Genomic DNA, 15,684 nt, shown 5'->3' with positions numbered 1-15,684 from the left:
TTTAAAGGTTGAGTCTAGAGCGCACAGTTCAAATTAACTTAGGATCATTTTTAAACTCTCCATTGTTAACGTAGTAAGGCGTACTAAGTAAGCAATATATGTAATTGTATTTTCTAAAACAATTTAATGAGTATGCTTCATTGTCATATGTTAAAGGCGCCCACCAGAGGGCAATGCCGCCCCTATTTCAACGTCATGTTTGCCCTAGAACGGAAATGCTTGTTTAGGTTCGACTTCCAAAGAATGACGTAGGCTACTTATACATATTCACGAATTGGGGTGGGGAAAGAACATCATGGTGATTTCCACGTGGAGTGGAGAAACGTCAACAAATAGGGAACTGACAGCTTAGCTAGCTATCCTCCTAAACGTATCTAGCTAGCCAATATTGTCTATTGTTTTAGTTTTTAATTTTTTTTACTACACCGTATTAAAAAGATTAGCCATCTGTCTAGGCTGGTTCTGGAGCTGGATTTGTCATAAGCATTTAGGGAAAACGTTGCCATAGATGGAAACCAAACCAGTATATTTAGCTTTGCCATTTATTGTTATCTTCAAAGTATTGACATTGTAATGGACAAGGCGCAACCTTTGGTAGGTAGGCTGCTGGCAGGCTTTTCTGCAGTACAGCAAAGTCAGCCCGTGTCCAGGGTTCTCTGGGTTCTCAAATGGGAAGTGAAATGATAGGCAAACAATAACTTTTCTCATGATACACTTTGCAAAGGACGTGAAAACACCCTGAGCGCATCGTTCACCAAACTCAAATGTAACAGCAAAATAAAATAAATAAAGAGGTTCCTTTTAATATTATTTTTGCAGGTACCTGTTCATTATAGAAGAGAGGCCTATCATTTCACACTTTGGTTTAGTTGCACCAATCAGAGCAGTGAGGCATGACTTTAGTGGTCAAAACCATTCCCTAGCTGAAGGCAGAACAGTTGAAACTGGAGCAGCAGCACACCCAGGTGGACTGGGGACAGCCGGGAGTCATCAGGCCAGGTAGTCCTGAGGCATGATCCTAGGGCTCAGGTCCTCCGGGAGGAGACAGAGAGAATTAGAGGGAGCATACTTAAATTCACACAGGACACCTGATAAGACAGGAGAATTACACCAGATATAACAGACTGACCCTAGCCCTCCGGCAAATAGACTATTGCAGCATAGATACTGGAGACTGGGACCAGGGGTGGGTCGGGGGACACTGGCCCCGTCCGACGATACCCCCGGACAGGGCCAACCAGGCAGGATATAACCCCACCCACTTTGCCAAAGCACAAGCCCCCACACCACTAGCACTAGAGGGATATCAACAGACCACAAACTTACTACCCTGAGACAAGGCTGAGTAAAGCCCACCCTGATCTCCTCCACTGCACGAGCCCAAGGGGGGAGGGCAAAACCGGACAGGAAGATCATGTCTGTGACTCAGCCCACTCAAGTGACGCACCCCTCCGGCATGGAAGAGCACTAGTAAGCCAGTGAGTGACTCAGCAGGCCAGGCTTAGACAGCAAGGGTAGTTCGTCGCTCCAGTGCCTTGCTGTTCACCTTGCACCCCTGGGCCAGACTACACTCAATCATAGGACCTACTAAAGAGATGAGTCTTCAGTAAAGACTTAATGGTTGAGACCGAGTCTGTGTCTTTCACATGGATAGGCAGACCATTCCAGAAATTTGGAGCTCTATAGGAGAAAGCCCTGCCTCCAGCTGTTTGCTTAGAAATGTTTTGCTTCTGGTCAGGATTCTAGCAGCCGTGTTTAGCACGAACTGATTTTTTTTGGTGCTTTATCTGGGTAGCCGAAGAGTAGAGCATTGCAGTAGTCTAATCTAGAAGTGACAAAAGCATGGATTTGCTTTTCTGCATCATTTTTGGACAAAAGTTTAGAATTTTTTGCAATGTTACGAAATTTGAAAAAAGCTGTCAATGAAATATTGATATGTTCGTCAATAGAGAAATCATTGTCCAGAGTAACACCGAGGGCTTTCACAGTTTTTTTGAGATGACTGTACAACCATCAAGATTAATTGTCCTATCCAACAGCAGATCTCTCTTGTTTCTTGGAACCTAGAACTAGCATCTCTGTTTAAACTCGGACAAAACAGATACTATTTCCAGGTCCCACGAAACAAAGAGATCTGCTGTTGGATCTGACAATTAATCTTGATTAGGAATGCACCGATATGACATTTTTGGCTTAAACCGATATATCCAATATTTTCCTTGCCAAAAAAACACATACCGATGTTTACTGTTTTAGTGGCCTTTTAAGCATTCGAGTACAGTTAAATAGTTGAAACATATACACACACACACGCACACTGACCAAACAGTTATTTTGTTGGCATTTACGTATGTCCCCATTACCAGTAAAACATCATCTAATCCTATTTACTGTACTTACTTGCTGTTTCGCTGTTCATTTGTTCATTCTCAACCAGGATTTCATCATACATATGAAGCAGTGAAGTTTCAGCTCTGTCTGTCTGTGGTCTCTCTTCCTCAGTGCACACTGTCACTGTGTCTGTTTCCATCTTGTCCAGATGTGTAGGTAACATTTACCGTAAACCCAGTTTCTTGTCTGCATCAATGTAGCGGTCCTTGTACCTAGCATCAAACATGATGGCGACACAGTAGAAGCTCAGAAAGAATGTCACTGAATTGCTTGTTCACGGCCTCTAGTAGAGTACTTTTCCAAATTAACTTCCGACATGGACAGTGGGGTTTTGTTGAGCAGGTGTTTCAATACCATGACAGAGGGTATCACGTCTGCTGCAGATGCAGTTGATGAGCTTATTTCTCGAGCCAGTTGTCAGCCCCATGAGCATGCTGACATCACTGGTCCAAATGTCAGTCGTGAAGCTAATAGCAGTGTAGCTCACGGATGTGCGTTTCAAGAATACTATTGTAACTCCGGTAGGGCAACATCTGAAAAATAGCGCCTACTTGGCAGTGTGTACCGGGGCTCGAGGTGCTCGACCAGTCAGCGAAAGCCAACATCATCCATGTCAGAGAATGGCTGATTGTGAAGGGCAATGAATTCTATTGTCTTGGCGATAATGGATTTCAACTTTGAGTTGTCTCGCTGAAATTTTCTTACTCTTTCAAATGACTGTTGGACTTGTTGACTGCTCGATCCACACAGCAGAAATTGTGGACTAGGTTAGGAATGCTGTGTTGCACGTGTAGAGCTATATTTTTTGTGGCATCATTACGTCATCTACCTAGGTATGCACGTCACCTTTGACATCGGCGTTAAACTAGACATTGGGCCCATGCTGATGTTGGCATTTTCAGCTAATATCGGCCAATTCTGATATGCTTATCGATATATCGTGCATCCCTAATCTTGATGGTTGTACAGTTCTCTCAAACAATGAATTATTGAATTCAATTGTTATGCAACATTGTGGGTAATCACTGGGGATCGTCTTTCAGTAAAAAAAGTGAATGTCTGCTTGTGGTACATTCATTATTTTATATTACACCAATTTGCCCAATGTGGACAGTTACTACATTACACAAGCTCACATTTTTACCACATAAAATGTTGTGGAATTACACAATATTTTGCTTCTTTATAAAAGTTTATAGTCATCACAAGTATATTGAATTGATTGCTTTAAACAGATTCATACAGTTGAAGTCGGGTAGTTTACATACATCTTAGCCAAATACATTTAAACTCAGTTTTTCACAATTCCTGACATTTAATCCTAGTAAAAATTCCCTTTCTTAAGTCAGATAGGATCACCACTTTATTTTAATAATGTGAAATGTCTGAATAATAGTAGGGAGAATGATTTATTTCAGTTTATTTTCTTTCATCACATTCCCAGTGGGTCAGAAGTTTACATCCACTCAATTAGTATTTGGTAGGATTGCCTTTAAATTGTTTAACTTGGGTCAAACGTTTAGGGTAGCCTTCCACAAGCTTCCCACAATAAGTTGGGTGAATTTTGGCCCATTCCTCCTGACAGAGCTGGTGTAACTGAATCAGGTTTGTAGGCCTTCTTGCTCACACACGCTTTGTCAGTTCTGCCCCCAAATGTTATATGGGATTGAGGTCAGGGCTTTGTGATGGCCACTCCAATATCTTGACTTTGTTGTCATTAAGCAATTTTGCCACAACTTTGGAAGTATGCTTGGGGTCATTGTCCATTTGGAAGACCCATTTGCGACCAAGCTTTAACTTCCTGACTAGAGGTCGACCGATTATGATTTTTCAATACCATTACCGATTATTGGAGGACCAAAAAAGCAGATACCGATTAATTGGGCAATTTTTAATTTTTTTATTATTATTATTTTTTACATTTGTAATAATGACAATTACAACAATACTAAATGAGCACTTATTTTAACTTAATATAATACATCAATAAAATCAATTTAGCCTCAAGTAAATAATGAAACATGTTCAATTTGGTTTAAATAATGCAAAACAAAGTGTTGGAGAAGAAAGTAAAAGTGCAATATGTGCCATGTAAGAAAGCTAACGTTTCAGTTCATTGCTCAGAACATGAGAACATATGAAAGCTGGTGGTTCCTTTTAACATGATTCTTCAATATTCCCAGGTTAGAAGTTTTAGGTTGTAGTTATTATTGGAATTCTAGGACTATTTCCCTCTATACCATTTGTATTTCATTAACCTTTGACTATTTGATGTTCTTATAGGCACGTTAGTATTGCCAGTGTAACAGTATAGCTTCCGTCCCTCTCCTGGCTCGAACCAGCAACACAACGACAACAGCCACCCTCGAAGCAGCGTTACCCATGCAGAGCAAGGGGAACAACGACTAGAAGGCTCAGAGCGAGCGATGTTTGAAACGCTATTAGCGCGCGCTAACTAGCTAGCCATTTCTCTTCGGTTACACCAGCCTCATCTCGGGAGTTGATAGGCTTGAAGTCATAAACAGTGCAATGCTTGACGCACAACGAAGAGCTGCTGGCAAAACGCACGAAAGTGCTGTTTGAATGAATGTTTACACGCCTGCTTCTGCCTACCACCGCTCAGTCAGATACTAAGATACTTGTATGCACTTATGCTCAGTCAGATTATATGCAATGCAGGACACGCTAGATAATATCTAGTAATATCATCAACCATGTGTAGTTAACTAGTGATTATGATTGATTGTTTTTTATAAGATAAGTTTAATGCTAGCTAGCAATTTACCTTGGCTTACTGCATTCGCATAACAGGCAGTCTCCTTGTGGAGTGCAACGAGAGAGAGGCAGGTCGTTATTGCATTGGACTAGTTAACTGTAAGGTTGCAAGATTTCTCCAAAAAGTATGATCTTTGTGCAGTTGCAAACCGTAGTCTGGCTTTTTTATGGTGGTTTTGGAGCAGTGGCTTCTTCCTTGCTGAGCAACCTTTCAGGTTATGTTGATATAGGACTCGTTTTACTGTGGATATAGATACTTTTGTACCTGTTTCCTCCAGAATCTTCACAAGGTCCTTTGCTGTTGTTCTGAGATTGATTTGCACTTTTCGCACCAAAGTACATTCATCTCTAGGAGACAGAACGTTTCTCCATGCGTAGTCCCATGGTGTTTATACTAGCGTACTATTGTTTGTACAGATGAACGTGGTACCTTCAGGCGTTTGGAAATTGCTCCCAAGGATGAACCAGACTTGTGGAGGTCGAAAAGCACAGTTAACTTAGTGTATGTAAACTTCTGACCCACTGGAATTGTGATACAGTGAGTTATAAGTTAAATAATATGTCTGTAAACAATTGTTGGGGAAAAAATGACTTGTCATGCACGAAGTAGATGTCCTAACCGACTTGCCAAAACTATTGTTTGTTAACAAGAAATGGGTGGAGTGGTTGAAAAATGAGTTTTAATGACTCCAACCTAAGTGTATGTAAACTTCCCACTTCAACTGTATATTTGGCTTGGTACTGTTGATTTTGTATGCATCTGTCCGTCGCAGGACTATGAACGCCGTTATAATTTGAATGCTTGAAATGGCACAGAAAACTTGGGGCACTCTCTGTATAAAAGCCGATAGCCGCACGCCAATACACCGATTTGAGGGTCAAACTATCACCTGAATAACAGCCAGCCCTAGTCAGTGTTGATATCCTGTGCCGGGTCGTAATTCGTTGAAGTTAAGTAACAAAGCAACTGACTTGTTTCTGGCCCGTTTCGGCAGCCTCCCAGAATCTCCATCTAGATGACTGTTCAACAAATTCTCTTCTAACCAGTGATGTAAAAATGAGTGTTAATGAGTGGTAATCTCTTTCATGGATATCATATTGAAATCAATGTAACAGGAGGCAAAGGTTTTGGGTGTATGCTCCACCGGCGGGCCACCCATTAAGGGCGGTGCCCCACTTGTGATTGGTCACCAAATATTTGTCATAAAACATTAGCAGTCTAATCCATTTGCTTTTGTCTTGTTTGTTAGTTTTTGTTCTAAATGTCGATCTTTTCTCGCACATCCCTCTCCTTTTTCCTGCCTGACTCCCTCCTTCCCTTTTGAAACGGCCTATGTGGTATCGATATGAGTCAGACATTTATTCTAGCGCCCGGGAGGCCCGGTTCTGAAATGAATGCAATCACTTTTCACCCGGGTCAAACTCCTCCCACCGGGGTAACCTGGGCCAGATAAATGAATCTCCTCATCGGATGGGGCGCTGTTATTTCATCGCCACCAGACCGTTCAAATCAAAGGATCACAGCCGTTTGAGACTGAAAAGTGAGTATACCGGTAGCTAGACCATAGACTGCTGGTTATGCATATTTTGAGAATCATTATCACTATCATCGCTAGCACCGTCACCGGCCTCAATCTAATCCAATTTGGAGCCAGTCTGTCTCCATCTGTGCAGCATAGAATTAGCTTCCAAACGCAGCTCAAGAAATAACGTAATCATGTTTATAATTGAGGGACGATAACCGTCTTTGACCCTGTTTTTCTGTTAGACCAAGTGCACAGTTGGGTGCCAAACTGATCCCCTGGTCATGAACGGATGCCGGGACCTACCAAAAGGAGCAAAGTTGGGTATCATAACATGTCCAGCAATGTGATTGGAATGGTTTAGGGACCTCCAAAAAAAATGATTTCATCCACTGTTCACTTGCTATTTTCACAGCTTGTCAGGCAAGACCTCAGAATAAAAGTGTGTCATGTGACACAAGTACCCTTGTGACACCTCTGTTGTTGCCTGTTGGGAACCAGCCTGATTACTGTGTTCACCACATAATGTCCAGGGTATAGCCTAGCCTGATGGAACCAGCCTGATCACTGTGTTCACCATATAATGTCCAGGGTATAACATAGCCTGGTGGAACCAGCCTGATCACCATATAATGTCCAGGGTATAACCTAGCCTGGTGGAACCAGCCTGATCACCATATAATGTCCAGGGTATAACCTAAGCCAGGGTATAACTAGCCTGGTGGAACCAGCCTGATCACCATATAATGTCCAGGGTATAACCTAGCCTGGTGGAACCAGCCTGATCACCATATAATGTCCAGGGTATAACCTAGCCTGGTGGAACCAGCCTGATCACCATATAATGTCCAGGGTATAACCTAGCCTGGTGGAACCAGCCTGATCACCATATAATGTCCAGGGTATAACCTAGCCTGGTGGAACCAGCCTGATCACCAGTTCACCATATAATATCCAGGGTATAACCTAGCCTGATGGAACCAGCCTGATCACCATATATTGTCCAGGGTATAACCTAGCCTGGTGGAACCAGCCTGATCACCATATAATGTCCAGGGTATAACCTAGCCTGGTGGAACCAGCCTGATCACCATATAATGTCCAGGGTATAACCTAGCCTGGTGGAACCAGCCTGATCACCATATAATGTCCAGGGTATAACCTAGCCTGGTGGAACCAGCCTGATCACCATATAATGTCCAGGGTATAACCTAGCCTGGTGGAACCAGCCTGATCACTGTGTTCACCATATAATGTCCAAGGTATAACCTAGCCTGATGGAACCAGCCTGATCACCATATATTGTCCAGGGTATAACCTAGCCTGATGGAACCAGCCTGATCACCATATAATGTCCAGGGTATAACCTAGCCTGTTGGGAACCAGCCTGATCACTGTGTTCACCATATAATCTCCAGGCTATAACCTAGCCTGGTATAACCAGCCTGATCACTGTGTTCACCATATAATGTCCAGGGTATAACCTAGCCTAGTGTAACCAGCCTGATCACCATATAATGTCTAGTGCATAACTTAGCCTGGTGGAACCAGCCTGATCACTGTGTTCACCATATAATATCCAGGGTGTAACCTAGCCTGGTGGGAACCAGCCTGATCACTGTGTTCACCATATAATATCCAGGGTATAACCTAGCCTGGTGGAACCAGCCTGATCGCTGTGTTCACCATTCTATCTCACTTCACATTTTATTATATCTGAAGTGAAATAGAAAGGTGAACGCAGCCATCGGGTTGGTTCTCCCAGGCTACTCATAACCACCATTTATAATGTAATTGGTGCTCTGTGTGTGTTTGTGTGTTACCAACCAGTATCTTTGAGGGACTAGGAGCTGATCTTTGCTGCTATGCCCATCAATAGGGCTCTGTCAAAGACCTCACCTCCAGCCTCACCTCAATGGGGAGAACAGAATTAGGAAGGTTTAGTCTGACCTGTTCAAACTCCAACATAGTACCTGTTTGTGTGTCAGATATCACCTATCCCTTACTGCCATTGGTAATAGAACAGTGTGTGTGTATGTGTTCACAGAAACATGTATGGAGCCAGCACATGGAGACTTGCAAGATGATGCGATGAAGTCCAGACGGGCTTGATCCTGATGTGTATGAACGGAGATAAAACTGGCACTCGGCATAAACATTTTACTAGACACAACTTTAACTTGCATTGTCTTTTTTTTAAATGATTGAATTGGTTGATATCAGTCAATATGGGGAGGGAGAAACCTTGTGTATTGTGCACTAGGATCAGGGAACTCCGGTTGTATATGGGACACCATACAGGAAGGTATGACCACTCTGACATGTTTGCCAAGGTAGCCCCATTACCACCTGACAAAATGCAGATAGGCACAGTATCTGTATCCGCTGGGAATGACATTGAAATATGAAAGGTGCGCATTGTTATATTAGTAGAACACTGATTCTATGGCAGGGGTGTCAAAGTCAAATGGACGGAGGGCCAAATAAAAAAATCAGCTACAAGACGAGGGCCGGACTGTTCGAATGTTCATTGAAAATTTTTTAAATGACGCATATAGTCTAGTGAACCTAATTGAACCTACTGAAAACCTAACAAATATATTACAATATGATCAGATAAATAAAGCAATATTTTCTTATGGCTCTGTCAGTAATCTTTAATTTTCAACAGACACAAAAGACAAATTTCCTTTATATAAATATCCCCATAACATGAACATTAAATGAAAGAAACCGGTATTCAAGGCACCATCAGTAGACTATATTTTCTATTTTAGCAAAAGTGGGCTAAATTTACTTCAAAGAAAAACAATAATAGCAATTTTCTATCATCCACTCAACTGAAATATTTTTAAAATATAATTGGATTGAAATACAAAAAAATAAAGTGCAAAAATCTATTAATCAAAAACAACACTTTGTTTAAGGAGAAGTAACATGCAGTGAAAACAAATATTAAATTTTAACTTTTAAACTTGAACTGAGTAAAAACTCTAAATATGGATTGCAGTAATGTTCTTGTTTGAGGTTGAGGTGATACTTTGGTGTCCCATCTTTTCCACAAGTTCATCAATGTTCGGGTAAGGCTCTGAGCTGAAGAAATCAGAAATGGAGGTGTTCAGCAGTAAGTACTTCTGTGTGATGTTTTGTTCAGGTTCATCAAAGAAAACAGTTGTTCACACAGGTATGTGTGCCAAACATCAATGAGCAGCCTGGATGCGCAGCTGGGGCATTGTGCCGGGGAGGAATGCGGGCGAAAGCACCTCACTGCCGCATATTTTGCCCTCAGTGCATCATTGCATTGGAGGTCAATCAACTCCATTTGGAGGTTTGGTGGTGAGCTTTCCACGTCAACAGCAAATGGGTTACCGAGCAGTTCCAACCTGCTTTTTGTGCTTCAAAGTCAGCAAATCGGCGTCGAAAGTCAGCGGCAAGCATACCTATTTTATCAGCCAACTGTGTGCTCAACGCATAGCTTCTCTTTCTGTCTGCAGCTGTGTGGCTCAAAGCATCTCACAGAGTCAGTTTGGTTTTAAATGCCTTCACTGTACTGTACATATCAGAGATAACCCTGCAGCTGAACATTGCATTCAGATGACTCGTAATGTCACACAGAAAAGCCATTTCACACAGAAACAGTCTCGGAGTTGTGTTGTGTCTTTCCCTTTGCTGTCCAGAACAGACAAATCTCCTCAAATGAAACATCTTTGAAGCACCTTTCCCTGGCTTAGCCATCGCACCTCTGTGTGATAAGGCAAATCACCATTGTTTCTAACTCCGTCAGAAATGCCTTGAACTGGCGGTGATTCAAACCTTTGGCTCTGATAAAGTTAACTGTGCGCGTGATGATGCTCATTACATGCTCCATTTTCAAGGCTTTACAACGCTTCCTGGTGTATGATACAATGATAAGCTGTCAGCTCACCTGTCGCGTTTTCCTCTTGCATCTTTTCCCATCTTTAGGTGCTCCGTTGTTGTCAAACCCACAAGTTTTTCCAAGGCAGCTCCATCTCATTTACACATCTTGACACCTCTTCATACAAATCATGCCCCGTAGTTGTGCCATGCATAGGGACGTAAAGCCAAAAACTCCTCTGTTTAGGTTGGAGTCCACTCAGATGAAAATTGACAACTGGGCAATGTCAGAAATGTTGCTCTCATCCACAGCCAAGGAATATGCAATAAAATCTTTTCCCTTTTTCACAAGCTGCTCTTTTAGAAATGGACAACTGGTCTACTCTCTCGGCAATGGTGTTTCTGCTCAGACTCACATTTAAAAAGAGTTGATCTGGGCAAACTTCGTCACAAACTTTAATCATGCAGTTTTTGATGAAATCCCCCTCCGTAAATGGCCGGGCTGATTTAGCGATCTCTTTGCCAAAATAAAACTGGCCTTGACACCCTGGCCTTGTGATTTGGGAACAGAGCCTGTATTTGAGGCCTCGTTTTAATTCCTCTGCCTTTTGTAGCCTTTGTTCCATGTCCATATGTTTGTTTCATAATGTCGTCTCAGATTATACTCTTTCAGTACCCCACACTTTTCCACACAGAAGACACACAGGTTTTGACTTCGTGAAAACTCCCACCTTGTTTGAAACCCCGGTTCTCAGTATCCACCTTCCGTTTTGCCATTTTTGATGGGTATCTGAAAGTTAATTTTACTGTATGCTGACGACTGCTGGGAATAAACATTGAAATGAAGCAGCCTACTGCTCGGTGTCACGTGTAAAAGATTGCTGCGGGCCGGTTCTAATAATAAATCAAGATCATCCCACGTAAAAACCTTCTTGCGGGCCGGATGTGGCCCGCGGGCCTTGACTCTGACATATGTGTTCTATGGTATTATGTAAAGGGTTGTTAATTCTACAGGGACCTGTTACGACATTTGAAAGTTATCAAAACACTTAGTTTCGAATCACTACATAAATTCAGCAATCACATTCTCATATTACTCTGTTGGCTACTCATATTCAATGGTTCCTCCAGCATCACACCATACATCAGTCTGTAGTTGTTGAACTCAACTTGCAGGAGGTTTGTTTGTTGTGAATGAGTGTGGGGAAACTGGCCACCCTTGCCTTCGCCGCCAGAATGGTTGTGCGCCATGTCTATCATGTTAAACACCTATCAACGATTGTGAGATCTTGCATGCTTCTGCAGTGTAGTCAGCCTAGAACCCATCATTTACCATTTTCTCAATGTCGTGTGCAATGCCTCTTTTTAAAGGGACAGTTCACTCTAAAATCAGAAGTGGTCTAATGTTGATACATGTCAATGTTGCATAGCATCTGTTGCATTGAGCTATATGCCAAATGAAATGGAAAGATAGGCTTGTAGTCTAATTTCCTGATTTAATTTGGAGAATACACAAAGCTTGTAATTTGGACATTTCAACGTTCGACCAAACATTGACTTCGAGAGTGTACTATCACTTTAAGTTGAACAAATGTATGTTTCTGATTGGTTCCTGGGCCCTCTAGATCTGGTGGCTGGACGCAGAGCTGACGTGTGGTCAGACTCGCCCGCTAGTCTTCACTCAGGGCCACTCTGTCTGCAACCGATCCTTCTTTCCCTGCTTCGACACACCCGCCGTCAAGAGCACCTACACCGCTACTGTCAGGGTGAGTGTCAACTGTCACACCTCTAGTGCTGGTTTCCAGAGAAACCTGAACCTATTGTTTTGATATTGACATAACATAAGCCTTTGTGTTGAAAATGTGAATGTAATACACCTCGGCCGTCAAGAGCACCTACACCGCTACTGTCAGGGCAAGTCACCTCTCAAACCTGGGTTGTGTTGATGTAGATATTGTTTATTTAACCTTTATTTTATCAGGAGCTGAACCAAGGTCTCTTTTACAGATGAGCCCTGAATTACAGAAATGACTGAAAATACACACATCAAAATATAAATACAAAATGCAAGCAGAAAGAAAACAGTCATAAAACACATTCATCATAAGGTCCTCAATTAGCTTTCTGAATTGCCCGAGAGGCACCGGAATATCACATTTAAAAACATTTTGAGGATTGTTCCAAAAGTTCCAACTAAAAGCTGATTTACCACCTCCGTAGAGACCAAAAGGTCTCATCCCTGAGACCAGGTGTGGTAACTCCTTATGTCTAAAGTTTAGTAATGATGCTAGGAACAGTGGGTCTATTTGTAAAAGGGCTTTATACATGAAAACATAGCAATGTATTTATCTACGTGACATCAAAGAGGGCCAACCAACTTTCTGGTAGAGAATGCAGTGATGAGTACTTAAACTGTCACCTGTAATAAAGCACAGTGCTCTATGATAAACTGCATCTAACGGCTTTAATGAAGTGGCAGTTGAGTTCATATAGATGACGTCGCAATACTCTAGGACCGATGGGAACTTCGACTGAATAATCTGCTTTCTATTATTTAGCGAGAGGCAGGGCCTGTTTCTATAGAAGAAGCACATTTTTATTCTCAGCTTCTTAAAAGACCGCTTTTAATCTATCCAGAGGCCCAGATATTTGTAAGCAGGGAGATGGTCAATATGGACACCATCCAAAGTACATATGCTTCAATCATCAGAATGATTTGTATGCGCTGTAGAGAACAACATATACTTAGTTTTACCTGTATTCAGTACTAATTTACGGTCATTTCTGTAATACAATGAAGGCAGACTATAGTTCAGAGAGAGCCTGGTAAACCGTGGGGGCAATAGCATACACAACAGTATCATTGGCATCAAATTGTGTTGGTCACATACACGTGTTTAGCAGATGTTATTGCGGGTGAAGCAAAGTACTTGTGTTTCTAGCTCCAACAGTGCAGTAATATCTAACAAGTAATATCTAACTTTTCCACAACAATACACACAAAGCTAAAGGAATGGAATCGGCATACAAGTGCAGGTACATTGTTTTTTACAGACAAGTTGATATTGTTCATGTAAAAAGTACAGGACCCAGAATTGACCCCTGCGGGACACCTTTTGTGATATCCAGGAAACCTGATTTAATGCCGTAAATAGATATACATTGAGTTCTGTCTGTCAAGTAATTTTAAAACCAGTTACATGCAGTCTGTTCTAGGCCATTTAAGGAAAGCCTCAATTAGCGGTGAGGGATCAACCGTATCGAGGGCAGCACAATGTTTATTTTATCCATACAGTTAAAACTAAAACCACATTTAAAACTAGGGATGCAACAGAGATAGTGCTACGATCTGGTCTAAAACTCAACTGATGTACATTTAGAATACATTTCAAAGATAAGAAATATCTTAGCTGAGAATTAATCAAAGATTCTAATATTTTAGCGGGGCAAGAAAGTTTAGAAATAGGTCGATAATTATTAGGTCACAGGGGTCAGCACCTTTTGTGAAGGGGGAGTACATAGGCCGCCTTCCAAACCTTGGGGATAGTACCAGATATAATCGTCAGGTAAAAAACATTGGTTAATGATTCATCAATTGGGGGCAGAATTGCAGCAAAAATGGATCAAGCATATCAGCTTCAGTGGATTTTTTTAAACATTAATCTTACGCAAGGCATCTAGCACATCACAGATAGTAAATTGTTTAAATAAAAACCAAAGATTTACTGGAAGTTGACAGGTTAACCGTTGAACCATCTAGTTAGTAGAGGCTGGCAGAGGGTAGAGCAGTCGATTAACTGACGTAGAGTCAATTACACCACCGTTTCTCTCAAATAGAAAGCCTGCAGAGATAAAATGATGATTTAAAAGCATAACTTATCTCTTCTCAGTTATGATGCCAGAGTCAGACAGAACTTAGGCAGGTACGAAGAGGAATTTGTACTCTTCAGTACATTTACTGTTTTCCAACATTTAGAAGGATCACCAGCAGAGTCAGGGAGACAGATCTTAAAAAGTAGCTTGATTTAGCATTGTTAATTCAGATGGTACATATTTTTCTCAATTGTCTGAAAGATTACAGTCAGTTTTCTTTGCTTTGGCCCAGGCCTGATTTCTCCTCTGAATGAGCACAGGTAATTCCAAAGAAAACCAAAGGTTCAATCTATCTTTGATTCTGAATTGTTTAAAAGGGGCATGTTTATCTTCCAGAGTAATAAATATGGAGGATATATTTTCTAGACCCAACTCAGTGTCAGGAATACAGGAGACCGTGACTAAATCAGAGTAGAACATGTAAAATCTTTTAAAAATGTCTCTTCTTAATTAAATGAGGATTAGTATGTTGCTGTTTCGTATCTAATACCATACTATGGGACAATGATCACTGAGATTATATGAAAATACTCCACTAGACAAATATTTATGGGGGTTACATAAATATTGATTGTGATTGCCAACAAGGGTTTTGCCACCAAGTACTAAGTCATGTTTTGCAGTAGGGGTCAAATACTTATTTCCCTCATTAAAATGTAAATCAATTTATAACATTTTTGACCAGCGTTTTTCTGGATTTTTTTGTTGTTATTCTGTCTCTCACTGTTCAAATGAACCTACCATTAAAATTATAGACTGATCATTTCTTTGTCAGTGGGCAAACGTACAAACTCAGCAGGGGATCAAATACTTTTTTTCCTCACTGTATATTCAGAGATGACCTATCAGATATAAGAATTTGTTGGTGGGCCACTGGGGTGGTCAATCACCTTTTTTCTTTTACCACAACATCACTGGTAAGAAAACCCTGGCTCGGTGATATCAGCTTTGCATTGCTCTGTTGATCTGTCTCTGTCTACCTGTCTTTCTCTACGTTTTTCATTCACCCCACTGTTTTTGATTCAATGTAAATAATTGTATTGGTGGTGTTTCAAACTGTAGCGTTAATTCTGTAATTTGTAGTTTATTACATTTTTGCTGATAATTTTGTATTTGTTGTATTGTTGTCCTCATGAGAATTGAGACACTGGTCTCAATGGGTTTCCCGAAATAAGTAAAAGTTAAATAAAGAAAAAAATTATACTGTAAATCTCACTTGGCATTTTAATATAATTCCCAATGCTAATCTCTTGTTATAATCTCCCTT

At 41.2% G+C, this 15,684-nt stretch overlaps 1 protein-coding gene and 1 long non-coding RNA gene across 3 annotated transcripts in view; both read left to right on the top strand.

Annotated features, from left to right (window-relative positions):
• Window positions 1-15,684, top strand: part of rnpepl1 (arginyl aminopeptidase like 1) — a 39,112-nt gene that overhangs the window by 888 nt on the left and 22,540 nt on the right. For both annotated transcript variants that reach the window (XR_003864763.2, XM_029673282.2), the window contains exon 2: window positions 12,170-12,310. Coding sequence is in view for 1 of the 2 variants with exons in the window: in XM_029673282.2 (XP_029529142.1) it covers window positions 12,170-12,310 (141 nt within the window). In the remaining variant the exon portion in view is untranslated. The remainder of the gene's footprint in view (window positions 1-12,169; window positions 12,311-15,684) is intronic.
• On the top strand, window positions 45-8,862 carry LOC115137165 (uncharacterized). Its single transcript, XR_003864764.2, has 3 exons — window positions 45-6,707; window positions 6,935-7,008; window positions 8,737-8,862. It is a non-coding gene; the product is annotated as an uncharacterized LOC115137165 (long non-coding RNA).

The sequence above is a fragment of the Oncorhynchus nerka genome, linkage group LG11, assembly GCF_034236695.1.
Source record: "Oncorhynchus nerka isolate Pitt River linkage group LG11, Oner_Uvic_2.0, whole genome shotgun sequence".
NCBI classification, from domain to species: Eukaryota; Metazoa; Chordata; class Actinopteri; order Salmoniformes; family Salmonidae; genus Oncorhynchus; species Oncorhynchus nerka.
Note: the sequence above shows the minus strand (reverse complement) of the source record. Positions and strands in the feature narration are given on the sequence as shown.